A 27498-nucleotide genomic window follows, 5' to 3' on the forward strand; every position below is an offset into this window, starting at 1 on the left:
AGTAACGAATGGTAGCAACCGTTGCTGATGATGATTCACAACAGCATAATACTGACTTTAAAAAAATATTCAACTTTGGATATAATATTTAGAATGATATATTCTGGATTACAATAATAGCTGCTTTTTGTTGATTCTGTCAGTCATAATAATGAACATCCTCTGATTTCTTATGAAAACCAGCTGCCAATAGCAAGGAATATTGTGTAAGACTACAAAAATATTGCCAGAATTGCTCTTTCTTCATATAACAGTAGTAGATGATGAAAATAAAACCTTCTGTTAGGGTGTGTTCGTGGTTATGTGCACGGTAGTATTGCATACACATTTGTCACACAAACACGGTCATGCTCAATGCCTGTGCGTGTTGAGAGATTCCCCAGGTGACTCACTAACAGCAGCTAACCTGCTGAGCTACAGAGAATAACATTCAGCATTTTCATTGCAAAACACTGATGCCCCATTAAAAGCTCCATCACTGACAAGCTGAGATTCTCCACTGCATGCGGTCTCTCCTCCCCCTTTATTATATATCTCCTTGTTTCCATTTCAGACCTCAGTCATTTTATCCCAAAGTGAGACTTTCTATGCTGCTGTAGACAAACACCCTTTGCTGCAGTACACTTTACAAAAAGAGATATAGTTGGGAGGAAAATATATATACCTTGCCAGTGTGTGACTTAATTTAGTGCCACATCCTTTATTGTGATTAAATTATGGCACTCGGATAGTCTGTTCTATTATCACTTTTAGTTTTTTGTGTGCAGGAGAAAAAAAAAGCCAAGGGAGAGAAGGTCAAAGATTAAAGATTCAATGAAGATCACCACAATTGTATAGTTTGTATGACATATTGCGAAAGACACAGAGGAGTGGACCAGAGGATCTTACTTTACAGGCCTGAATTCTGGGATCCAGCCGGTGAGGGTGTGGATAAAGGTGAACTCGCCCATCTCCCCACAGACCTCTGACAATTCACTGAAAAACAATAGTGGCACTGACATCACTCTCAATTGGAAGGACATCATTTCAATACGATATATAAAAAATAATATATTTTCAAAAATCATGAAAGGGCTGAACTATAGGCCTGTGTGTGTTTCCCTCTTTATTAACACCACATTTAGAATGACACCAGGGAAGAAAATAAAGGTAATGGAGCATGAATAAAATAAAGTGTTTCTGATTTTGAAATTCATCCTGAAAAGTACAGAAACAATAGAATGTTCAAATTGCATCGCAAACTAGTTATAGGTAACACGACAAGCATATGGGTCATCAGGTCTTACTCTGTGTAAGAGTATTGACTCAGCTTATGTTTTATTTACAATTTCAAAAATTTGCATCATTTGGGGAATCTTATAAAGCTTTACATCTGATTTTGAGGATGGTGAGTGTGTGTTCAATTGAAACAGATGGTTACAACTTATCTAATTGGTCCTCCTGGGATCCTGTGGCCAATCCACAGTCATGACAGCAGAGGAAGTGAAATCAATATAACTTGATAGGTAATGTCACAGTCCATAACCATTACTAAAGGCTCTGCATCAACAATGTGAAGGAGTCCTGGAATTCAACTTTTTTTTTTTTATTATTGAAAAAGACTACTGCCTAAAGGGCCCCAGCAGACACCTGGGTAAAGTTTGGTTCTAGTTCAGTACAAAGAACTTTCACAATGGCTTATAAATTATTCATCAGCAGAGATGCTCCTTGTTTCCTGTCCTGAATGAAACATTTATGCATCGACTTTCCGCGGACACTGGAACAGCCACCTTTACACACGCCATGTTGCCCCCTCACAGACTTTCCCTCTGTCACCAAATTCAACTCAGCCCAGGGCAGAGATGAGGTCAGGTGAAAGTTTGGCCAGGTCAGCAAAACGCACACTTTGGGGGCACACTGTATGAACTATATGAATTTGTTTTGAATTTGCACATACGTAGGTATATTCTGGATGTCAATTTGAAATGAATTGTCCTTCAAAATGCTCCCTTCCTAACGGAAATTGTATGAAAGGAAATCTTTCGTAACAACGTTATTTTTTACATATTTTTAAATTGATTTAAAGTCATTTATTTATGTCCTTGATCAAGCGACGTAAAGAAAAACTTAAAAATCATTTTGTTCATGCAGATGTGACAGCATATATTAAAACAATGAGTTTGAAATTGTACAATAGTACAACCCTGTATACTACTTTACTTTGGTTTACAGTGTTAGTACAAAGGGTTAGTGTGCATAATGTGTGAGGAATATTTACAGAGGTGTTATTAGGAGCCAAACTGCATTGTGGGCATATACTTGGATTTAGGTGGAGTATGTTCTTAAACCCTCTCACTTTAAGACTATAATAACCCTTTCCAAAATACTTCTAGCAGTGTTGAAATGCTTACAGAGTTTGTGTTGGAATGTATAGTAACTCACTTTGTGTTGGCCACTTTAATGAGAGCCTTAGCCAACAACATCGGCCACAGCTCTGTCTGACAGGTGGAGGCAGGGAGGAGAAGGTTATTCTCTTCATCAAATGGCATGCAGTCGTCTACTGTTATCTTCCTCCAACTACCCTGAAAGGAAGGAAGCAGGACACAGTGAGTGAAGATGAAGATTGGGAATAACAATCGTAGCAACTCAAATAAATAATAGTTTGAAGAAATTACATTACCTTTTTAATTTCTTTTTCAAATGTTATTTTAATTTACTACATTACTTTCATGTAAACCTTAAGAAAAATATCAACCTTTTAGGGCATATCCCCAAAAAATTGAAGAGCCCCGAGCACAGCAGAGCTTCTCCTGGGTGCCAGCTGGTGCAGAATCAATCAAAATAACAAAATAACAAAATTCCAGCGTATACCAGGATTGACATGATTTATTTAATAAACATTTTACAAAACAACAGAAGGAGCGAACAACGCGTTTTGCATATTGCCTATTGCCTCATCAGTTTCGCTCCTTCTGTCTGTAAAAGGTTCATTAGTGTCAATCCTGGCATCCTGGTGTGTGAGTGCTGGAATCTTGTTATTTCCCTATTTTGGGAAATATGTTCATTTGCAAACTTGCCAATAGTTATCGGAAGTATAGGGCCTCTTACATAAGAATGAAGCACTGAGTTAAGACAGAGCATTGGAGGAGAACTTGCATCAGATGATCAGCTATCAGTTATTTAATCCATGCTCTTTATCATTTAACCATTGTCTTGTTGGCCATCAGCAGACACATCCAGTCACATTCATATAGGTGCGCCAATGGCTGTTTCAATCTAACAATTTTCACTTTTATTCTGCTGATACATTCATGCCAACACTGATGCAGATCCTTCCATCACCGTAAACTTCTTCTTACAGTATGTGATAAGCTACTACTACGATCTAATGTCAAAAGTCTGCACAACAATTTGATGTGAAACTGGTTCTCCCAGCAGAATTCTCCTCACTGCTCAGAATCCTTGTGAGCTCTCTGACAAAATCAGATCATATTCTGCCAAATGTAATTAAATAATAATTTGCAATTCAACAACGATATAAATGTTTTGGACTGAAACAGCAGTTAGGTGATAGGGGAAGCTAGTATGAAATCTCACCTCCTTTAACAAAAAGCCCATCGTGGTGGGAAAACAACTGCATTTAAAGGTAAAAATAGGGGCAAATGAGTGACCGTGACTCATACCATTTCCAAGTGTGTCAAATATGACTCTGATCACAATAACACCACAAGCGTAACCCAATGTGTAACTCATCACCACAAAATCTCTGATCTATGGGCTACGTTTATATTCCATAATTCTCGTAGTATTAGCCACCTTATGCTTGCATCTTTGCACCTTGACTGGTTTCAGAGTGTGTTACATGCTGTCTGCGGTGCGGTTTGTCTACTGGCCGTCTAGGGGAGTTTCACACTGGTGGGAGAAAAAGCAGCAAAAGCAGGTGATAATCTGACTGACTGTTCACAGCTGTGCCTCTTAATAGTAGATCGGTGGCACAAGCAATGCAATCCTGTATGCAGTGCGGGCGGGCACACTCCCTTCTTGCATCGTCTTCCACTTTCTTGTCAAATCATTGCCCCGAGGAAGGAGCTTGATGTGTTAGCAGATGGGGTAAAATGCAGTGCGAAAGGGCAAGTTGAAGGAGAAAGGACGACAAGGTGGAATGATAGTTGTGATAGATTTGTAAGACGGTAGACACAGGGTGATAAAATGAGAATGGGGTGGATATTCACAGAGGCATGAAGGAGGCAACGTTAAAAAGAAAAAAGATAGGTGAAAAACAATAAAGGATGAGACAAGCCGAGGAGAAATGGAGTAGCCTATGAGCAAAATAGGCAAGGAAACGGGAACGAGGGTTGGGGGCTGGGTGCTTCATGTCATCTCAACAACCATCTGTTAGTGTGCTCTGCTTGGCACGGGGGACTGCTGCCTTCAACCGTGTCATGCTTGTTTGTCAAGGCAAGAGTCATAGCGTTACAGAACACCATAATTTTTAGCTGTGTCTTTTCCACTATCTCGCTGACCCAAATTGTTGTGCAGGGAGAAGTTCCCTTTCTGGAAGGACACAAAGATGTAGTGTCCACTGCCCAGAGTGGCAAACGACACACATTCTGAAACTCACAAACCATGCAACTTCAAGCTTTATCTCAGGGCAACGACCAAAAATCAGTAAAAAAAACAAAACTTAAATACTGATATGAATGTCACTGAAATGCAGGGATGTGTCCGCTCCTGTAGATTTACTAGGCATCAATATCCAACTTGAGCCATACTCTCTGAGAAGGTTCTAACTCCTGTTAAGTCTTATCTTTTCATCAGGCAATGGATGAAGACCAGACACTTTTGGCACAGCAGTGAGACTGATTGATTTGAGCTCTGAGTGGATAAGGCTTTCTCACACCACACCCCATTCCCTTCAACCTTGAGTCCATCCCCACTCGCTTCTGATCTGCTGCGTCCCTATACTGCTGAACAATACAAAGCAATTGTTTGTGATCCATTGCCTCAAGTGGACCACCAGAACAATAGTGATAGATTAACTTCCTCTGTAAAGGTGTCAGAAATTTTTCATTTTCATACAGTGGCAAGAGCAAAACAAAAAGCCATCTTCTCAATAGACCTTGATGTGTGAATGTGTATTTGCATGTGTCCATTAGAGCTGTCCTGAACGATTATTTTTCGAACGATCAATGTAGCGATTATTTTTTCGATTAATCGACTAATCTAATGATTCATTTTTTTGCCCGGTGGTGCGCCCAAACCTTTCCAAGCCGACCCAGAGCCGGTCGTGTTTTTTGTTTTTGTTCGGTGTTCGTGCTGCAGCTCGCACTGCGGCCGCTGCTCTCACTTGCTGCCGCCATTGTTGTTGTTTGATTTCTTCTTCTTCTTTCCCGCCACCACTAGACTGGAGTGTGGGACAAGAGTTAATCTAGTTGTTTGGGGCGACTCATCGACGCAAATTATTTGAGTCGACGAATTTATGTAGTCGATTACGTCGACGAGTCGTCCCAGCCCTAGTGTCCATGTTTGTGTCTGGCTCACCATCCAGTACAGCCTGACCAAGTATTTCCCATAGCTGTTGTAGAGCGGCATATGACCTTTCTCCGCCCTACACAGCGAGTAGATGTGATCCCAAGGCTTCCAACCATCTTGCACTGTCGATGTCTTGTTACACAGCGTCGACACGGTACAGATGTCACTGATGATCCACCTCATCAGCTTGATCGAACATGGGGGAGAGAAGGGAGAGAAACGTAATCAGAGGTCTAATTACTCCAAACCAATCTTTAAATCTATTTTGTGAAGTCTCAATTGTCTCATCTATCAATCACTGGATCAATGGTCCACTGCATTGACCCAGTCTAATTCATTTCTGTCAATCAAACACGTCAACCAGTCTGACATCTGAATCACACTATCCACACTCTGACCGATACTGGCTAGCCAAATCGGTGCGATCTTCATTAGAGGACTAAAGAACTGTTGAGAACTAACCTCGTTGCAAATCAGATGATCATTGGCGGAGATGAGGTCAAACGTCATTTGACTTTCAACAATGACGGGAGACTGAAAAGAGAGAGCACAACATTGTTTTCACTGTAGACACATTGATACATTAACATCAAAAATAAAACATGGCTGTCACACGCAACCTGTTTAAAATGAAACATACAGAAATACTGATTCAGAGGAAGTATCACTGAGGAGCTCTTGCTTGCATATGCACAGCTGATTTCTTTTGTTATTAGCCTGTGTTCATCTTGTACGAAATTAATAACATGCTTCTGACATCTTGAGTGAAAAGTCAGCGTGTGACCTGGCAAGGCCAGGGTAACAGAAAAGTTGAGTGATGCAATTAAAACTTGACTGGAGGTGACTAAAGTGCAGATTTCCTTAACTACATTTCACGCTATGTGGCAAAGAAATGCATTTTGTTAAAATATGTAATAGCTGCTTGCATTGACTAAATCCTTTAGTCAATGCAAGACAATGAAGTCTATCAATCCTTTAATCTAAAAAAAAAAATGACCACACAAAGCAAACATTGTCCTCGACCAATTATCCCAAATCCCAGCGCTCAATATGCAGTGTTTGGGGGGGGGGGGGGGGGTACCCGCACAATAGAAATATGCTTCACCCTATTTATTATTGTTAACACTGTAACACAGTCAACTTAAATATGGATCAAAATTACCAATTAGGACAAGCAGACATTTGGCATGTACTGTTCCATAAAAACAACAAATAAAACATAACTTTTATGGATGCGTGAAGGTTACCTTGTTGACAATAAACTCTGTAGGGCGTTTCCAGGAGTGCACATTCAAAGATGGAGGCAGGGAAATTTTCCCCTCTGGTTCTTCAAAAAATGGCTGCAGAGACAAGAAAGCCGAGTGAATTTGAAATAATAATTAAAAAAGAAGTTAATTAATATCAATTGCAAGGTGGGAGTGAAGGAAATCATGCATCGGATTTTATGATTTTTATAATCCAGATTTACAGCATTGGGACTTTTGTTTGTCTTTCCCTCATCAGCTCCTTTGCTCGAGTCCCACTTCTCCTTATTGACTTCTTCGTCGTTCCACTCGGGCCAAATGGGGAACTTGCAGCCCCACGCAGCCCCGAAGCTCTCCAAGGAACTGGCAAGTAGGGACGCTGCCCTGAAGTGATGACACAGAGAAAAAGAAGTCACTTCCCTTGTTCTTGGCTGGCTGGCTGGCTGTCTTGTCAACAACACTAGCCTTGCACAGAGGCAGAGATTCAGAACCAAACCTCTGGTAAAAACCCTCTCTTAATGGAGGTGACACTGGCTCATGTTGTTGGGTGTTATTATATCTTCTCATGCTGTCATATATGTCATATCACAATAAAACCAGCCCCAGTTCATGTATGATATTCTGCCTCTGCTACGGTTAGCACGATTCCCTGACAGCTGCTCTATTTCAATGGCTCGTAGCTAACGCTAATGCTAATGCTAATGGCAGCGGTTTCTTAATTGACTCTTGTTCGCCGACGTTAGCCTCAAACTCACGCAGTCTGTCGGTCGGACAGAGAGGCTTTGCTGAGCGAGGGCTCCTTCTTCTTTGGCGGTGCCTTGGACATTGCCCTTGGTGGTTCGGTAAACCTGAGGGGGGCCGAGTGGCCAAGAAAAAAACACGTCAACGAGTCAAGTGTGGCGCCCCGGAGGTGCGTTTGTTTGGAGCGGCCTCTGTCGCCTGGTTTACACGTTGCCTAGCAACGGGGCCCTGTCCGGGCGTGTTCACGTGCTCCTCGGAAGAGCCTGTGGTCCCGAGTTGTGACGTATTTGTGGGCGTGTTCGTCAAAGTCAAGAATGTGGAGAAAACCACGGGAACGTGTGTTGCATGTGTTTGTGTGTTTAGAACGTTTACACAGTAATGTTTGCATAATAATGCAGTGAAAAATATAAACAGAAGAAAAAAAATTATATATATATATTGTAATATGTACATTGGCATGGATCTATCATGATCAAAGGAGGCTTGAAAGGCTTTGGTGAAAAAAAAAAAGCCCAATCACAACTATTATACTAAACTATATCCTTGCTGTCGTCAGGCAGAATTCTGTATCTCCAACATAATAAAAAAAAAAGTTGAAGGGAGGCTAGCCGAGGCTGACTTTTCAACCAATCACAGAGCTGTTGATAGCGACGCTCTGCTGTATCTGCAAGTGACAAGTGATATGTTGTGTGTAGCCTGCTAACGTCAAAGATAGTAATAAGTGAAACGCCAACCATTGAGGGCCAGGATAATTTACTGCAATAGCTACTTGTCAATACGTTTTGGAGATTAAAACAATATACCACAAATTACACATCAGGCCACTTTGCTCGGTTTGAGCAAAGCACATCGGCCTGATATTAGAAATACCTTTCAACAGATCGCAATCCAATACAATGGCTACAGTGACGTGATGTGGATTCCAGTGTCGGTCCTGGCCGACAGAGTTGTCCCAAGGCTTGCACACAACACAACTGGAACGCCTACATTGCCTTTTGCTCTGGTAACAATTCGGCGTCTGGAAGAGCACAAGTTGTAGTGTTGAGCGCATAAAGTCTGATGACTATCACACACTGTTTCCTGAGTGGAGTCACATGATCCTCTGTCTCTCTCAGACACTCTCAGAGAAACACACACACACACACACACACACACACACACACAGAGTTGTAATTTTTACCCATACAACTTTATTCATTGCGGTTTATGCTGGGAGTTTCTTCGAGGTACACTTAACACAATAGGTAGGTTTTTCTGGTACATTTTGTATTTAAGCACACTAAGATTTTTTTTTTAACTAACTTGAACTAAACAACTTTAATGGTAACTTTTCATACATACAGTACTGTGTTGAATCTATACAAGGGTGGTTATATGGAAGTGAAAAACCTCATTTGTGTAATTAATTTGCCTTTTGTCGTTAATCTGTGCCTTTCATTAAGTAAGCCAATATCTAAGGCCTAGTGACAAATTGGTGTTGCCCCTCACTTACAAAGAACTACTAAGAAACTGTAGCATGGTAATACCAATTTACTGCCATTTAAAATCTACTGCAAAACCTAAGAATGTACAATTACCAGCACCAGGCATTAGCGTTTGTACATAATGCCAATAAGAAATGTGTAAATAATAGAACAATCCCCGCGGACCTGACTTGATCCAAGAGATGCCAGTAAGACCGAAAACATTTCATAATCTGAAACATCAACTTGGGTAAAAAAAGCTGTAAAATCCAAACAGGGGAACAAAATGGTTTTTACTGTGTTTGATCCAAAAATAGTACCATGTGTGGTGCAGACCACCTTAACTCATTCACATAGCTAATCAGCAGGTTATATGATTGAATGAATTGTGTATGATTTGGAGCATGTGCCTGTGTTTTGTTACTACGTACATACATAAATACATTTGATAACACAAATAATCAATTGGATAAATACATGTGGTCAGACAGTCTAATTACTAGAACACAACACATCTGTTAAAATGTTTATTCTGCATTTTTTTTGATTTTAAGTTTTTTTTCCACATGTAAACATCTCCATGTTAAAAAAAACCTTCATATTTCATTCGAACAAATTACTATCCATACTTTCAAGAGAGTGTAGTCCTCTGTGTTTTTATCTCACCAGTAGTGTAATGCGCGACCTGGCACATTTTAAAAATCCATACTGTAAATCAGATTTACATTGTTGTACTGGTGGACAAATAAAGATTCTCAGTGTCTCATATATTACCACCATCATTAGAGTTTTTTGTCCGTCTATCTCCTTGCAAAACTATGAGTGAACAAGGAAAAAGTGTGACCCTCCTACTAAAATGTGAAAAAAATGGTATTATGGCACAATTATTTCAGAGAAAATACAGCATAAAGACGACAATTCGTGACAACAACGAGCAACAAGCTGCAATAACACCTTGATATTGCTCAGCTGTGATGCTTTACACACACATAAGTGTGTTGTACGATGTATGCTTTAAGGGGCAGCAATGTTCATGTAGACTGAAGAAAGACTTCAAATAGACAGTAAACAATGAAGTGTTTTGTTTCACTTGAATGACAAGGTTACAGAGAGAATAGAGAATAGACCAAAGTGACAGAAATTAAGAGGCTACAGGTTGTTTTTGTTCATGTTTCTCAGTGTTGCGCACAGTTTCCAACCCTTCTGAAGTGTGGAACAATCAAGTGCTTCACAGCCTGTCAGGGCAAGATGGGGAGCTGCGGGGTCAAGGGTGGAAGGCTGGGTGGAGTTCATAGTTGGTGGTGGTGGAATACACAATCAGGGGAATACGTGATGAGACAACCACAATAATAAAGACCCTGTGGTTCGGAGATGTGGGACAAAGGAGGAAACGGCATGGTAAAGCCAATGACAAGATCAAGATAAAATCGGGCTTCTACTCTGGCCAATGTAAATCTACAGTGAAAAACTTGGACGTGCAGGTCAAATGGGCAGCGTCGCAGGGAGGAGAGGTTCTTGGAGCTTTGAAGACCCAAAAAGTTCATATTCCTCTGAGAGGCTGCAGTAGAGGCTTGAGAGCCGCGGGATGGGCACAGGCATTGGACCCTTTCCGACGGGGAAGCTGGTGGATAATGTGAGTGGACTCTTGAGTGTTAGCAGCAGCCTGACTTGCTCTCAGCAGCCACAGTCTCCTGGTCCAGTTTGATCCGGTCTCCGTTGCTCTCCTCGTATGGCAAACCTTTGTCGTTGGCCAAGATATTCTCTACCAGGAAACGTGCCGCCTCGTCCACGTTGATGTTGTCCTATGAAAAGGTCAAAACAGTGTGTCAGAGAGGTGATAAAATACTGGTTGACAGTGCACACGTCAGTCCCTGCCCTTGCTTCTGCCTGCCTGTCAATGCCTGTAGCAAACTACAGTACATTTAATAAGAGGCATCACAGGCTTTTATAGACACTGCATTATTTCTGTACAGAATTGCCTCTCAAGTCTGCTAAACCCCTTTATATGAACCAGTCTTCGAGAGCAACAGCTGGGAGACAGAGTCTGCGTCTCAGGTGATCTGATCATGGGTGGACAATTCTAGGCACGGGTGAGGACGCATTGAGGTGGTGTAGGCCACATATGACCATAACCCTTTTAGCGATAACATGAGTCACACCGAAGAACCCGCTACTAATCTCATGTCCTCTGGCCTGGTGCAGTTTCATGATGAACCAATCTTTTTGTAACACCTAAGTATTTCTCATACATTGACTGATTTGTGACGGCCCGCCACAATATCAACATTGACAGATACCCATTGATTTTCTTGTATTACTATTTCAAAAGAGTAAGATCTAATTTTATTGTTGAGATGTTTATACCGGATTGATTCACTCAGCCCCTCTATGCCCCGCTTTCTCCGAGCGAGCCCATGTGAGAATACAGCAGGGAAATCGCACTAACGCAGATCAACCAAGATGCATGTTAATGCCTGTTTGAAGAGGCCCAGAGACGGTTTCCAGAGGGCCAATCCAAGGTCAGCAGAGACAAGGTTAAAAAAGAAAAGAAAAAGCCACTCCGATACCAAAAGCAGTCATCCCGTGGGTTGAAAAGGTAGTGAATATGAATGGCCCATGCCAGAGAACTACAGTAACATAGGCCTGGTCCTTGGTTGAAGGCAAACAGATGGTTGGTAAAAATCTGAAAAAAAAATTATATGTAAATGTAATTGCTTTTTTCTTTTGTTCTTTTACAGGGACAGCCTGATCATATTCATTTTTGGAAGCTTCCCAGTAGAACCACAGTCTGACCGGAATGCCAATGAATGAATGCCAGTGGTTTAAAAAAAAACTCCCCCCCCCCAGATTTAACCCTGCCGATCCGAGTAATGAACCAGTGACTTTCTGGTCACAAGCTCTCTCCTCTAAGCTTCCAGCCACCACTGCCTGAAATCGGACTTCATGATTAATTGGTGCAGCATGTGAAAACAACCACATGATTATCATGAGTACTAACTGTCTGTGTCACTTTCTCATCTCCATGAGTTGGTCAAAACAGATTTCGTGCACCAATCGGAAGGCAGAGCATCCTCTCCATTGGAGAAACTACGTTTTTGACTACATCATAACAAAGGTCGATTAAGACCCAGAAAAAAAAAACGTCCCTCAATATTTGACTGAGTGACATCTACTCCTCAGCCAGAAACTCTACACGACTGTTGTGACAATGATGCCCCGTCACCATCATTGTGTAGTATTTACATGCATGAGGTTTGTGAGTTCCTCATTGACAGAAGTCCGATCACATGTTTTTGTCAGTTGAATTACACCCCAGTGTGACAGGGCGCACAAAACAACTACAATACTTGCTGTAGCACTCAGACAGGAAATGGCCATGGAAGACTTTACACGCAACACACAACACTTCACATGACACAGCTGCAGAGCCTAAGGTTATTTGGAATAAGTTAATAAACTCAAAACATTCTTCAACTTGGAATTATAACAGATGGTCATGGTTAGAGAGTGTTCTTCCAAGCATCTGTAATAATTTCCTAGAAGGATAAAGAGACTAAGACCAGAAAAAGACAATGATGGGAAAAGGAGTTGAGGAAAAAACACAGTAGAGGCTTTTTCATAAGCAGCTTTCAGACATGCATTGAAGTCTGGAATTTTTCCTGAAATTTTTCCGGAGGGGCTATATGTGAGAACGCAAATGTACATATATTTTTCTCTGGGCATTTTGTGTTCGTTTCTGTCGGCGTGAACGTGTCTGACTCTGACAATGTTCGGGCGTTTTCTAGAGATCATGTCTAAAACCAGTTGTAGTTAGTTCAAACGCTTACAAGGAACAACTGCTACATTGTAGGGTATTAATTTAGCAGTATGACAATCAGAATTAGTATGAGTATGAGTATGAGCTGGCACCTGCAGCCTTTTGTTTGTGCCAAATTTGAGCCCTACTACAGTTACCTGCTGATGAGTCTGATAGGAATATGATTGCAAAGAGAGTTTGTATTTCACCAGCCAAAGTGAGCTTTACATCTCAGACGACAACAGTGGAAAGTAAGTAGATCTTTAAATTTTTATTACTTCCACTCCTCTACATCTCAGAGGTTAATATTCCACTTTTGACTCCAATGCATTTGTTCCACTGCTATAGTTACTACTTATATTTCAGTCATAGACTTTAAATCCAAAACATAATTCTATAAAACTTTGATTTCAGCAAATGAATGTGAATGCTTCTTCCAACACTGTAGGCTGATTTACATGAATTACATGTACGGACTTAAACAGATGCTTAGTAGAAATGACAGGCCGCCAAAATGAGCTCACTTCATCAACGTCCACATCAAAACAGAAGCACAAGAGCACAGTGTAAACACACAAACACTCCAACACCACAGCTTGTGACACCATGACCAAAGTTGAGGAGAAACACTACCAACATTATCTTTCGGGGCCCTACCCCTCAAACCCTCACAGCTCTAGGCTGCAACATCAATCAACGTCATGCGATACCATATCACACCAGCTGTCCGACAGAACTTCTCTCTGGTTGGGAAGATAAATGCCCATTGATGTTATGCATGAATGGCAAAGACAGCAGGATGATAAAAAAAATGCTTCACACAAATTCCCTCTGATAAAATTCTTTGGAGGATTGCCTTTTTGCCATGCGAAACAAAAAAGCTATTCAGTAAAAATTGCTAAATATCTTAACAATAAAAGTCCAATGGCTCCTAACATATTGACTCGGCTATGTGCACTTCAAATCCCGTATCACCCAATTAGTTTTATATGCTGCTGAACCCTGTTGAAATTAGATAAACAGAAGAGAGAAAAAAAACATCACAGAGGAGTTTTTCCTTTTCTTTTTAAGTCTGTTAAACAGATATGGAGAGGAATGTACGCAAAATTGCATCTGTCCAATGAATTAATCTCTCACCTTAGCTGAGGTTTCAAACCAGCCCAGAAAGCCAGTCTCTTTGCAAAAATTGTCCATTAGGGCTGTGTTGTTGGAGCTCTCCTTCTTCTGGTCACATTTGTTGGCGAGCAGTACCGAGGGGATGGGGTTGCCATTAGCCAGCTTCACCTTGCTGTCCAGGTCATGCTTCCACTTAGATACAGCTTCAAACGTGGAGCCCCTCGTCACATCGAACACCACAAATGCCCCCACGGCCTCTTTGTAGTACACCCGCGTCATGTTCCCAAATCGTTCCTGACCTGAGGGATGAGAAGGAAAGTCAGTGGAATATTTGGATTTTTACAAGTAACTGGGAAGAGGGTCCATAATTGATTAAATAAAAAAAGTGGATGCGTCCATCAAAGTAAATTATGATTAAAAATCTAAACCAGAACACCGAAACTGTCCAAATGATTGGCTCTGAGCTTGGTTGCAGTAAATGACGAGACATTCAGTATTTCATTCTCATTTTTCTCCAAAAATTGTGAGGATAAAGATGGTTCCCGTTCAACCTACTTTCCCTTATGTGCTACTGGCCTGTTCCACACAGAGAATGGCAGAAAATAATCTACCATGATAATAGGATTATTTTCTAGAAAATCTGAGGGGAATTACTAGCGAGATATGGGACGTCACCATCAATCTGAGAGGGCCAGTTCTTAAACACCACTTGACTACGTTTTTGTTTTATGTTGTGTTCTTAAATCTTCTGATTATAGTCCCATCATATCAAATCCTGAAAGGTAAATCAGCCAATCTATTGTGGAACTGTCAATTGCATCTTTTTTTATTTTGAAATTGAAGTGCATGCCAACGCATCACGGTGAACGTTTCCAAGTAGATACTCATAACCAATTCCAATTTCCATGGAAATTTTGATGCATTATCACATTTAAATGGAAAAATGTAAATAGAGACTTGAGGTGAGAGAATAATTCCAGGAACAGCACTCTTACATGCCCTTAAGCCCGATCACATAACCCCCATCTTTGCTGTGCACTGAGGCAAAGAGAACAGAGCTTCGGCAGGGGGGGGTTCAAATGGCCTAAGTTATGGCACCATCTTATCTCTCCAGCTGTATACTGCTCCCAGCTCTAAACCCATGCCTTCTAACTGAAGACGTGAATCGTTAAAACACAGATCATGAATATATTATAGAAATGTATTTATTAACGCAGGATAATCCCCTTGAGATGCATCATCTCAGTTTTTTTGATGGGGGTCCAGTATATTCTTCCAGCTTTGAAGAGAACAGAACAATTTAAGAGGGCGGAGCACTGAAGATTTGAGACAACATTACTTTTGTTGGGGGACTACTTTTACCTGTGCATTTGTTGTGCAAGTGAGTGACTTGTCACAATGATGTGTTCCTTCTAGTTGGGGGGCAACTGGGGTGTTTTTTGGCACAGATGAACAAGCTGCTGTATATCAAACTTTGGCTAAGATATCTGTTACAAGCTCAGTCCAGTTTTTTTCATTTCTTTCATGAGATTTAGTTGAAATAATAAAAAATACAAATATATCAGCAGACATACAGCATTCAATAACCACAGAGGTTATTTGGTTACCTCACATTCAACCAAAGGTCAGTTTGTTCCTTAAAAAATGGGCCCAGTGATGCTCACTTTTTTACTGCATGCCTAGACAGTTAGGTGTGTTAACGCTGCCTGAAGCGAGGGGAACCAAGAACAAGCTGGGATGATAATCTGTGACTCAGACAGCCTTGGTTGCAAATGTAAAATCAAATCAGACAGTTGTGGAAAATGTTCCAGGCCAGGAGCCCACAGAACTATCCAAATAACACATTCATGGTTAGTCTCTACTCCATTTTGATGACAGCAGTGTTTTTTCTGCACGTAAAAATAGTTTCACACACGTGCACGCCATGTTGCATAAGCTTCCATTTATAGTTCCTGTTTTTGAGCTTCATGTGTTTAAAAGGTCCATTCAATTACTGAGGTATGTTCATGTGAGTTTGGTAAAGAAAGTTTTTCTGACATAAACACAACTGCAACAGCATCCAAGAGCATTTAGGACAATTTCTCTTTGCACAGATTGTGCCTTTAAAGCACCACATTTATCTTAGTATCAGACTCTGCAATTATACAGAGTTTGCAGTGACGTGAGGTAGCTTTTGACAATATTTTTAGCACATATTTTTACAACACTGCTCCAATTTAATAAAGGCTAAAGGGCAAGTGTAATTTTACCGTCTATTATACGGTTAATAGACTCCACTAGAGTCGACTTACAAAACACAAAATGAACCAGGAAAAGGTTTGAGGAAGTGCGAGCACAGCTTCTCCCAGCACACTTTCACTTTACTGTAGGTACTTACCCAACCGTGCAATGCGTGGTGCAGTGCGGGTGCGAGCAAGAGAGTGAATACACTGTGGGGCCCACAGGCCTGACGGTAATTGCTCATAATTGGGAGTCTAATTTTAGCTGATATAACCCCAGGTAAATCCACCAGAGACGCGACACGATGGGATAAAGGGGTGATAGACTGAAATAAGGCTTTCATTTCCAGCCCTTGTAGTGCTCATACTGTACATCCAGTAGACTGGATGTGAAGTGAAATAAATGGCTTCAGGATTTTCAAATTCTTCCCTCCCTTTAAATAGTAAGGTCTGCCCGAGTCCAACATAAGGGAAGAAAGTGACAAGACTGACCACAGAGGCAAACTTGAATATTTTCTGTCATGAGGGAAATGTAGAAAAGAGGCAAAGATCAATGAACAGAGCCACAACAACAGCTGTGCGGTGACGTACTAACTTTCACAAAATCCAAATACGTACCGTAATTTTCGGACTATAAGCCGCGCCTTTTTCCCCCATTTTTCGATCCTGCGCCTTATATAACGGTGCGGCTAATCTATGGATTTTTACAGCTAACGGCCACTAGGGGACCTCCTAAATCTAACAGGTTACAGTCCACCAACTTTAACTCTACGGGCTCTATGACCGGTCCGCGGTTAAAGCAGCGAAAAGCAACTTTCGCTCAAGTTTGCGAGTGGATCCTGATGGCGTGGAGGAGTGTCAAAACATCCACGATCACCAACGGGTTCCGAAAGGCCGGACTGCTGCGTGATGAAGAGCAGGACGCCGCCACAGGCTCAGGTGAGGCCCTTCAGAGGCGGTTCGATTCCGACAGTGACGAAGAGGAGTTCGTTGGTTTTGAGAGCGATAACGAAGGAGAGAGGAGAGTGGCTGACGAAGCCACCCTGAGCCTGTTCGTTTCCGACACTGAGGATGAGGACTTTGGTGGTTTTAGTACGTTATGCAAATATGCAACTTGTTTGTTGAAATGTTAATAAATGGGAGCTTCCTCAAGCAGCCATCTCTTTCCCGACAATCCCCTCTGTGCACGAACTCTTACATATGGTAATTAACCATCAAAACACCTGCGGCTTATAGATGTACAAATCATTAACTTTAGCTGCTGCGGCTTAAACTCCGGTGCGCCTTATAGTCCGGAAAATACGGTACTACATAAGAGATGGCCTGATAGTATTGTGCCTGAAAAAGTATATTAGTCTGCTCACCTTGGACTAGGGAACTGGTTTACATAAAGTGCATTAGTGCAAAGTTGATCTACACTTACGGTACCCCCCCCCCCCCCCCCCCACAAAAAAAAGTACACACTACTGTGTGTGTATGTGATCTACATTATTCTTTAATTGTTTTGTTTTGGAATAACTCTCATGATAGTTTTTTTTGTATTCGGAGCCGACTACTCTAAGCAGTGAAGAGGCCGTGACAGCATGTCATTGTCTACACTCAACAAACTGATTATCTGACACATATTGATAATGTGCTGAGGGTTTCACACAGACGTCACTAACGTTAAAGGACAGCAAATCCAATGGTGCCTGACCCTTCAAGTGCCAGAAGTCCTGACAGTCATTCTCCTGGCTTTACTAAACCCAGTCAGAAAGACAACACACAGTGCACAGTTTGCACTATACTGGTGATTTGATTACTGTTAAATAAAAGCTAAAAAACAACTATTTTAATCTTGGCTTTATCAGTATATGGAATTCCTTGATTATTATTATTTTCTTTTTACTATGAAATATCCCAAAAATATTTGGTAAAAACCATGAACTTTCAATGAAGCGACCTAATTTTGATTCATGCGTTTTTGTAAATAGTGGCTTTATGCATCTGCCTACCAAAGTTCATCAATCTAGGTCCAATGTACCACGAGAGCCCATCATTGAAATTTGTAGGGTGTGTTAGCGCGGTCATCCTGCTACAACCAAACAACCACATCAAATCACTAATTTTAGGCCCTGTGAACTGTGTGCCAAAGTTGGTGACTTTTCAAGTATGCCCTTCGAAAAACCGCACGGCAAATAATGTGTCGCCATGGCAACAGCGTTTCTTGAAAAATCAAATGCTTCACTCTGGAACAACATCAAAAAGTCTTGCGACTATTGTGACTAGATTTGAGTCAAATCTGTTGAACCTCCTATAGGAGAAAATGTCAAAGTAAGAAAGAGACGTTTCCTATTGGGTCCTCACATCGTTCATTGCTTGGGCCATAATGATTTTCTATTTATGTCCAGTGAGCTGATTGTCTCTTTTTTAAAAGTATGACTTTAAGCACACAGGAGAGGTCATAGGTCAGGGACTTTTTGTGTCAACATTGTAACTCCTATTGCTATGCTCACAAACAGAGGTTAAGAAAGTAAATAGTAATTGTCATACTCTTCTGCGTTACCCTTATACTGTAATGTGCCTTCTTCTTAATGGTGTCGCGATCACCCTGCTAAAGAAAAACGTCTCCTTAACAGGGGACAAATAACATTATACCAAAGGCATGCGCCGAAAAAATGTGTGTCATACTCTGCTAACCCAATCAGCATTAAACACTGGAATGGAATGAGCTGTATGAACAATGGAGTATTTACCCAGCGAATGCCACAGGGTAGCATGAGACTGCAGGCGGGAACAAAGACATGTGCTCAACATGAGGCAACTGCCGACAAACTAAAGAGGAAGAGGTCCAAATCTCAGTGAACTCACACAGTGAACTATTGTGGAATTCCAAAGGCTTTTTAAATAAGGACGTTTCAGGCGAGCCATCCACACTGATGAATACCAGTGCATGACCTCTAGTACAATTAAGGCTCTCAGGTTATGATCACGTGAAACCTTCTGTTATGGAAGCAGTAGATGAAAAAGAAACGGTTTAGATACAGCCACCGTATCATCTCTGTTTGTTGTGTGGGAGAAAGAGAAAAGAAAGCAAAGTCTCATCATTATCCATATAGCCTTAGCAACCCCAGTTTCCTCTACGGTCGTACGTATTGCTATCATGTGGGCGGGTTACCATAGAAACTGTCCAAGCCAGACACGGCAGTAGCAACAGCAGCCGTCTCCGTCTGTTGTCAAGAGGCAACTGGCTGTGAAACTTCCCCACTCGCCCTCCCGACAACGTTTAAATAACAGAGACAACACAGGGTTCAGTCGCTAAGGTAGTCGGCGGCACGTGATCCGAACGAGGGAGACGGAACAGCACATGACCGGCACGTTCACATTTCTCTGAGCAGCATGTGAGAGGCGAGTTAAAGCTTACTGCGGCCTTTAGCACTGAACAGAGCCTGAATTGAGGGAAAATCCTCCACGTCCAAGTGGTATTACCCTTGTTTTCCCCCCTTTAGTTGCAACTGGAGGGTTAGTGGGGGCTGAGCAACATAAAGCCTTGGCACAAGGTCGGAGGAATTAAGCTCAAAATGATAATATTTGTAGAATATTAAACTGAATTATTACAAAGTTCGACCGACCAGACTTTTACGATACTCTCTACCGTCTGGTGATAAATACCAACACATTACATTGACAGATCGTGACTTACGACTGGGATGCCGTCAAAAAAAAAAAAATCAACTGCTCATACAGGGAACGGTAAATTAAGAGGGAAAAAAAATGTAAACTAAGCAGCTCCTACAAGCACATTTTTGATATCAAGCACCAGGCTCCTTGCCCTTATTATTCTTATTTCTCTACTGTGACCTCTTGGCGGGTCGCTAATAGGTTGGTTGCATGGATTTGGCTGATTATATAATTTTTATTTCCCTGTTGGGAAACAAATGTCAGATTTCACAGTTTCACTGACAAGACCAAAGGTTTCCACTACGATGGGGACCACTGTTTACATCCCATTACTGTGCAACCTCCTGCTTATACAGGAATCTTTTGTCACGAAAAGGTGCAGGCTTTTTACCCTTATGCCATGGTGCTAATCATCCTGTCCACTGGCAAAGACAAATCCAGAAGAGAGTAGCAATTCTGGATGAAAAGGGGGTGGGGGAAGCCACGCGCTTCACTCTGGTTCCCCGTGGCGCCCCCATCTCGCGCAGGCCTCTGATTACTATCATTCCTCCTAGGATGTAATCATTATTAGGGTTGGTAAAAGACAACGCAACTCTGAAGTTGGTCTCAGTGTTGCCAAGAATATAGTTCCACCTCCTTTCCGGCACGATTAAATGGCTTAATGGCTGGTCTTAATGACTCTGTCACACCCACACGTTTCATGACATATTTCATCCTCCGAGTGTCCTCAGGCCAGGCCTTGGTGTAGGTGTGAAAAATGAGGTGTAGTATCCGTGTCATCTGACCTCAAACTTTCTTTGTAGTCAGAGTGAGTGCATTTAAACGACTCCGTTTGCCCCAATATGTGCGATAGTGTTCCCTTGTCTCTATGAATGATATCGGTCTATCTCAGTGCCAGTGCGTGTGTGTGGCAGTGTTTTATTTACGTCTGCAGGTCCTCTGAGCGAGCGCTGTCTGGCCGTGACAGGCAGACGGCCTTCCCTGGCACTCGGACACAAATGCCCCTGCTCACTGAGTGACAGCTGGGGAACGTGGCCCCTCACAGCCAATCAGTCTGTGACTGACATGCAAGTTGTTCTGGCGACACCCCCCTCCCCCCCCCCCACATCCAACTGTCCTCCCCCTTTCCGTCAATCCTGTAAGCGATGGAATAAATATAAAAAAAAACAGCACTCTTTCAAGCATCTGTACTGATCTGTCTCAGCATATGAGGTTTGTTTGTTTGATTGAGGGAGAGAAGATGGTCCTGCAGTCCCATGTTCAAAAGAAAGAATAGAACATAACCAGAGGCCTGGCTAATCATTATGTATATCACATATAAGTTAGTCTGACAAAATCCAGTTAAGTATATAGTGTACACAGTGTACTGTATGTAGGTTTACTAGAATTGACACACAACCATGATTGTGAGTGACCAATGAGCCCACGCACACAGGACTGACAGGATAAATAAAAACTTTATGTATTCTTTTATGGTCCACTGGCGCACTGAAGAGGCAAGTCTGACATCATTTTACTACATCTGATATAATTAACATTAACAGTTTTTTAAAAATGTACAAGAACAAATTGTGCAACATGACCTTTTCAGAAGGATGAGAAAAAAAACATATCTGACAGTGTTTGAATGTCAAACCTCAAATTAAATTGAAAGGTCCACATTGCAGAAAAGACCATTATGTATCCATCGTTTCCTCAGTGGTAAACCATCATCTGGAAACTGTGTCCCAGTCAAAGCACAACTTTAAATACCATAAATAATGTTGTATACTGATATGATATCCAAAAAGCATATGTGGCCAAATGTTGAAAATCAATTGCCGAAGAAGTGAAGCCATGTATTCTTCACGTACACATACATAAGAGAAAATCCTTCAGCCACCATCCTTTGTTTGAATGTCACCTCCTGAGAGAACGATTAACCGGCCACTACTGTCCCGCTGCACATGTGAAACTCAGGATTGTTAAGTGTGTGTGTGTCTATTCCATGACAAAACACAACTACAGTAAGATTTTACAGTAAGATTAAAGTCCAAGCCTTCACCTAAAGACAAGACACACTTTTGCCGACACAGGCACAATTGTTGTCGCACACACACACACACACACACACACACACACACACACACACACACACACACACACACACACACACACACACACACACACACACACACACACACACACACACACACACACACACACACACACACACACACACACACACACACACACACACACACACACACGGGCCCCTTAAGCCACGCAACCTCATTGCAACTAACCAAAAATATTTGGCCTCATGAGTTCTTGTATGTGTGCCAAATTAATTTCACAAGCCCAAATGTCAGATGTTTTTTGTTGTTTTTGTTTTTTTCTTGGCAAAGAATATGCTCCATTGACTGAACTGTATTCTGCCAGCATGGTCGACACTTTCGAGGTCAGTCACTTTGCCGGTTGGTTTGTCTGCTTGTCGTCTTTGCTCGCTCACCCCCCCCCCCCCCCCCCCCCCCCCGTCAGTGCAAAGCTCCTTTGTCATCCTCAGACTTTTGTGATATTTTTTTTCATGCCCGGTGGTGACAAACAGTGAGAGCCGGCGTGTGTGAGGGAAACTTTTATTTACACTGCTCTGATTCCTGTCGGCTTGCACACTTAAGGTGCTGGAATGCACAGGTTGGCGTGTGTGTGTGTGTGTGTGTGTGTGTGTGTGTGTGTGTGTGTGTGTGTGTGTCTCTGAGTGTGTGTGTGCCAAGTTTAGCAGTGAGGTAGGAGAAGTCAATGAATCTTAATGCAATCCTTTCAGAAATACAGGAATAACAGGGGAATCTACACACCGACAGGGGGACATTTGACGAATACCAGAGTGAGGTTGGACCACGAACAAAAGCCTGAAACACATGTAAAGGCCCATTTAAGTCACTCGGTGAGGCCTATGAAGACGTTTTAATCCCCAGAGAGAACGTTACAAGAATATTGTGGTGAGTCTCAGTGAAAAGGATGGGTGGGGGAGTGGAGGGAGGGTAATAACAACGTGACCTACATTCCTCTGACAATTATGAGCTGCCATGATCACAAAGTGGAAAAGACAACAAGCGGACATGATCAACCGGTCTTTTTTGATGTGAAGGGAAATTCTCCTCCCGCTTCTCCGTGGTTCAGCGCCACCTGATATATGATGTAAACCCTCACATCACATCCCAGTGTTTCCCCTAGGTTTACTGCTGGGGGGGTGTTAGGGTTCACAAATCAAGTTTCAACCACAATCCTTTATGCGCGAATGAGGAATAAGGTGTATGAGGAAAGTGACCTTAGATGACTTCTGCTTGGCGTTATATTTAAAATAATAAACAATACATTTGACTTTTTGGTAGTAGGGGAAACATTGCATCCTCACAGATCTGGAGATCTTTTTTTCTGGCTTTCCACATAAAGACAACTGTGACCGCGAAAGAAAACATATGCTTTCATCACGAAATCTAAAAAAAAAAGTGTCAAGTATCTCTCTCTCGCGCGCGCGCGGGAACATTAAGAGTGAGGGTGCCACGCGCGCGCCCCCGACCCCGCTGCGCACGCGCGCGCCGCTTACCTGCGATGTCCCACAGCTGCAGGCGCACGAGCGTCTGGCCGTCCCAGTTGATCACCTTGAGCGCGAAGTCGACGCCGATCGTGGCGCGGTAGTGCTGCGAGAAGAGCTGGTGCACGTAGCGCTTGATGATGCTCGTCTTGCCGACGCCCAGCTCGCCGATCACCAGCACTTTGAACAAGTACTCCTTGCACTCGGACACCGAGCCCCCGGCCATGCTCACGGACTCGCGGGCAACTTCGCTCAAAAAGTCAAGGCAGCTTCTCCGCGCGCGTCGCTCATGGAGGCTTCCTGCGGGCGGCTGGCGGAAAGGGAACTGAGGGCCTGATGCGAAAGAAATGACATTCGACCCCCCGACAAACACTTTTCTGATTCCCCTCCTCCCCCTCCTCCCTCCCTCCTCCTCCCGCTGCTCAGCAACCACCTGATAAGTCACAGGACCCGGAAGTGACTGCTGCGAGCACACTGAGCTTCTTATGTTCACGGTGTCCCTCGAGACAAGAGTCTCCGAGTGTCATCAACTAACAGAACAAAGAGACGTATGAATGTCTGACGGGACCTCGAAACTAGAACCCAATATGGTGCACGACTCAAAACACATGAGCCTAACTGACTTCCACCATGTCTACCTTCATTTTATTGATTTAAATGTTTTAACTAGTCTCCTTGATTTATTGATTTAAATGTCTTTAACTAGTCTCCTTGATTTATTGATTTAAATGTTTTTAACTAGTCACCTTCATTTTATTGATTGAAATGTTTTTAACTAGTCTCCTTGATTTATTGATTTAAATGTCTTTAACTAGTCTCCTTGATTTATTGATTTAAATGTCTTTAACTAGTCAACTTCATTTTATTGATTTAAATGTTTTTAACTAGTCTCCTTGATTTATTGATTTAAATGTCTTTAACTAGTCTCCTTGATTTATTGATTTAAATGTCTTTAACTAGTCTCCTTGATTTATTGACTAAACAGTTTTTAACTAGTCTCCTTGATTTATTGACTAAACAGTTTTTAGCTAGTCTCCTTGATTTATTGATTTAAATGTCTTTAACTAGTCTCCTTGATTTATTGACTAAACAGTTTTTAGCTAGTCTCCTTGATTTATTGATTTAAATGTTTTTAACTAGTCAACTTGATTTATTGACTAAACTGTTTTAGCGAGTCACCTTGATTTATTAACTAACTGTTTTTAACTAGATTTTACTATTGATCTATTTGCTGTGCTTTTATTCATGTTTTTGTTTATGTTTTGCAAGGTGTCCTTGGGTGACTTGAAAGGCGCCGACAAATAAAATGTATTATTTGTATTATATTCAACTTGTAGTTTCTTTTTTTTCCTCTCAAGTTGTCCCCAGACTCTTGTTTTGGAAAACACTGATCTTTGCCGATAATGAATCAAACTCCAGCACTTTTTGCCGTCCAACTAGGTGACGTCCATTTTTAGGCTGTTGCAGGCATGAATCAGTCTTCTTAATATAAATATTATTTCTCTTTATTCAACAGCATATGTTCAGCTTACGCGAAAAACATAAAAGGCCTATTTCACTCCAGAGCTGACAGTGTAAAGCAGGTGGCACCCTCGTATATTTTCACATTGGTTAAAATCAGTTCACAACTTACACTATAATAGACTAAAAACATTTGGAAATACAATACAATTGCACTATGCACTGTATAGTCTTGTACCTTGAAATTATTTGCATTCTTATCGATAAAGAACTAAGAAACTTAACCTCAAGTAAACTACTTCAGTTTATAATGCAAGATTTAAGCAAAATCGAAAACATGTATAATGTCATTACAAGAAGCAACTAATCATCGGTTACTTTTTACAACTGATTATTTTCAAGAGGATACGGTCGACTCAAGTTAGCTCAGAGGTTACCCAAAAACCAAACACACTGCTCCTTGACGAGAATCTGCGGACAGTTTCAAAATGTATAAACTCGTTGTTTTTTTTCCAGTTGACATTCTAAATATAGAAACATTTATCAGTATTACAAACATACCACCTGTGTGAAAAACAAGAGATGGCTTGACAGTATTACAAACTTTGAGAACTTGTACAAGTACTGTGTTTTCCATTACAATGACACAGTAAAACTCACTTTTGTCACATCCCATGATCATAAAACTGCTTCTCAGGGTAATGATTGAGTGTAAACAGAATGAACAACATTGCCATCATCTACAATCACGCTAAACCTGTATCAGCTACATTGTAAAAATCGAAAGCAGGGATGTAGGTTGATTTTTTTTCTTTTTGATTGGCACATCGTACAGCGCAAAGTCTTCAGCAGAATCTCAGTTCAGTAATCATATTTTTTTTTTGTCATTTTGAACACACCTTGCAACACAAAAAAAGTAATATTCAACCAACTTACTGCACTTTTCATGTTAACCTATCTCTTTGTAATATTTAAATAGCAGTGAGGTCTGATGAGAGAATGCTGAGGTGAAATTCATTAATAATAAAAAAAAATTAAAAGGCAGAGAGCAAATAGTTTGTCGATGCAGCCGCGACCGCTGCACACGCAAACAGACATGTGCGTGTGCGGCAGAGAGGAGCAGAGCTAATCAAAACTGGCATGAAATGCACTTGAGCTACTGTAGTCCTTAGAGCCAGTTTGTGTCTCACGATGCACGTGTGCACGTGAGTACTGTGCACACAACTGGGATGCTCCTTGCATTTGTTGTTGTAGACCAATTACTGCCACCGTGAAAACCACAGCTACGTCCTTTACTTTAATTCCCAGTGTTGCGTAATTCATCGAAAAATTTGGCATGAGAGCTGATTCAATTTGGCACTGTTTGTTTTTTTTTTCCCAGTTTTACATTTTCCAGAAAAGGCTTTGTGCACTGACAGCCCTTCAGAAATGTGAGCACTCATGGATGATACCTGGTGTTTTTCTACATGTAGTTTGGCTTCAACCCTAATGCATAAAAAGCAGAGTAATAAATACAGGCAAGCAAATGACAGAGCAACATAATCAAAGTTTTTCAAAGGTAAATAATGTTGTGTGTATATATATATGTATTTGTATGTGTGTGTGTGTGTGTGTGTGTGTGTGTGTGTGTGTGTGTCTGCGCGTGTGGAAATGCATGTTTGTGTGATGTACAATTGTGCTGACAGCCACTGTGTCAGTGCCTGTTTTGCTCTCACAGTGTTGAGGAGCTGTGTGCGAAGTCTTGGAGCATGTTTGAGGTGTAGACTGAGCCCGACGGGCTACCGAGCATCGACTCGATGGCGGGGGAGCCGCTCAGGGACTCCCCCGAATACACAGAATCTCTGAAGGGGGAGGGAGGAGATAGTGCAAGGGAATCCTCCAGAGTTGCCTTGTTGTGAGTTGAATCCACATCTTCCCCGTCCTCCCCCTCCCCCTCCTCCTTGGCACTGTAAATGTAGCTGTGTAAGAGGTCCAGTTCCTCATCCTCGGGCCCCTGCTCTTCAAATGCCCCCAGTTGTGGGGCCAAAGGAAGCTGGGAGGGCATCAAGCGCAAAGGCTCGTCGGCAGGGATCGCCTCGGAGCATTGAGCGTGATCATTCAGTGCAGGGACATGGGAGCTGTGTGTGTGCACCACAGCCCCCTGCAAGTGCTCTGTAGTGTAGCTCATCAAGTGAGGGGGCAAATAAGAATTTGGATTATCTAAATCGGACTCCAGCCTTTGCATCTGTCCAGAGCAGGCGGGAGTCCAGAGGGGGCGCTGCACATCGCCCTCGTCGTCGTCCTCCTCCATCAGGTTGTATAGAGGCTTAGTGCCAGGCGGTTCTTGGGGTAGTTGTGGGTCTGTGCCAAGGTTGCAGGTGGAGGGCTCACAACTGTGGGGGTCGGGGGTGTTAGTTAGGGGCCTGATGACCGCCGTCTGATTCAAGCCGGCTTCCTGTTTCCTCACATGCACAGACAGTCTGTGCCACACATTCCCCCCCCTCGGAGGGTGTCTTGCACCTGATTCAGACCATGACACAGACTTGCCATTAGAACTATGAACGAGATAAAGACCCAAATTACTATCACAGGAAATCCGGGAGGTGGGGACAGAAAAACAACACAGCAGCAAAACAAGAGAATAAAAGCAGCTCAGCATTTCAACATTTCAGAAGCATGTTCAAATACTTTTTAACCACATGTCTTGACGTTTAACAGCTCTGCTAAGGGGCTC

At 42.0% G+C, this 27498-nt stretch overlaps 3 protein-coding genes across 9 annotated transcripts in view; all 3 read right to left on the reverse strand.

Moving 5' to 3' along the window:
* Positions 1-7711, reverse strand: part of adgb (androglobin) — a 34360-nt gene extending 26649 nt beyond the window's left edge. For 2 of the 3 annotated variants that reach the window (XM_035618007.2, XM_035618006.2), the window contains exons 1-7: positions 7511-7711; positions 6980-7139; positions 6759-6851; positions 5974-6045; positions 5521-5697; positions 2422-2561; positions 889-975 (exon numbers count right to left, since the gene is read on the reverse strand). In XM_035618007.2, the coding sequence (XP_035473900.2) occupies positions 889-975; positions 2422-2561; positions 5521-5697; positions 5974-6045; positions 6759-6851; positions 6980-7139; positions 7511-7581 (800 nt within the window). In that variant the 5' untranslated portion in view covers positions 7582-7711. Of the gene's footprint in view, positions 1-888; positions 976-2421; positions 2562-5520; positions 5698-5973; positions 6046-6758; positions 6852-6979; positions 7140-7510 lie in introns of those variants that run through there. The other variant, XM_035618008.2, reaches the window with a different exon arrangement.
* A 955-nt stretch (positions 7712-8666) lies between these two features.
* On the reverse strand, positions 8667-23707 carry rab32a (RAB32a, member RAS oncogene family). Its single transcript, XM_035616719.2, has 3 exons — positions 23337-23707; positions 13893-14170; positions 8667-10761 (listed from the first exon to the last, which is right to left on the reverse strand). Exons 1-3 carry the CDS (start codon positions 23548-23550, stop codon positions 10612-10614), a joined length of 642 nt encoding a protein of 213 aa, XP_035472612.1. The 5' UTR covers positions 23551-23707; the 3' UTR covers positions 8667-10611.
* Positions 23708-24813: 1106 nt separating this feature from the next.
* The window catches only part of grm1a (glutamate receptor, metabotropic 1a), a 30029-nt gene continuing 27344 nt past the window's right edge, over positions 24814-27498 (reverse strand). For 4 of the 5 annotated variants that reach the window (XM_035616706.2, XM_035616705.2, XM_035616707.2 and 1 more), the window contains one exon: positions 24814-27319. In XM_035616706.2, coding sequence (XP_035472599.2) covers positions 26497-27319 — 823 coding nt within the window. In that variant the 3' untranslated portion in view covers positions 24814-26496. The remainder of the gene's footprint in view (positions 27320-27498) is intronic. The other variant, XM_035616708.2, reaches the window with a different exon arrangement.

This window comes from Scophthalmus maximus, chromosome 18 (genome assembly GCF_022379125.1).
Source record: "Scophthalmus maximus strain ysfricsl-2021 chromosome 18, ASM2237912v1, whole genome shotgun sequence".
Taxonomy (NCBI): Eukaryota; Metazoa; Chordata; class Actinopteri; order Pleuronectiformes; family Scophthalmidae; genus Scophthalmus; species Scophthalmus maximus.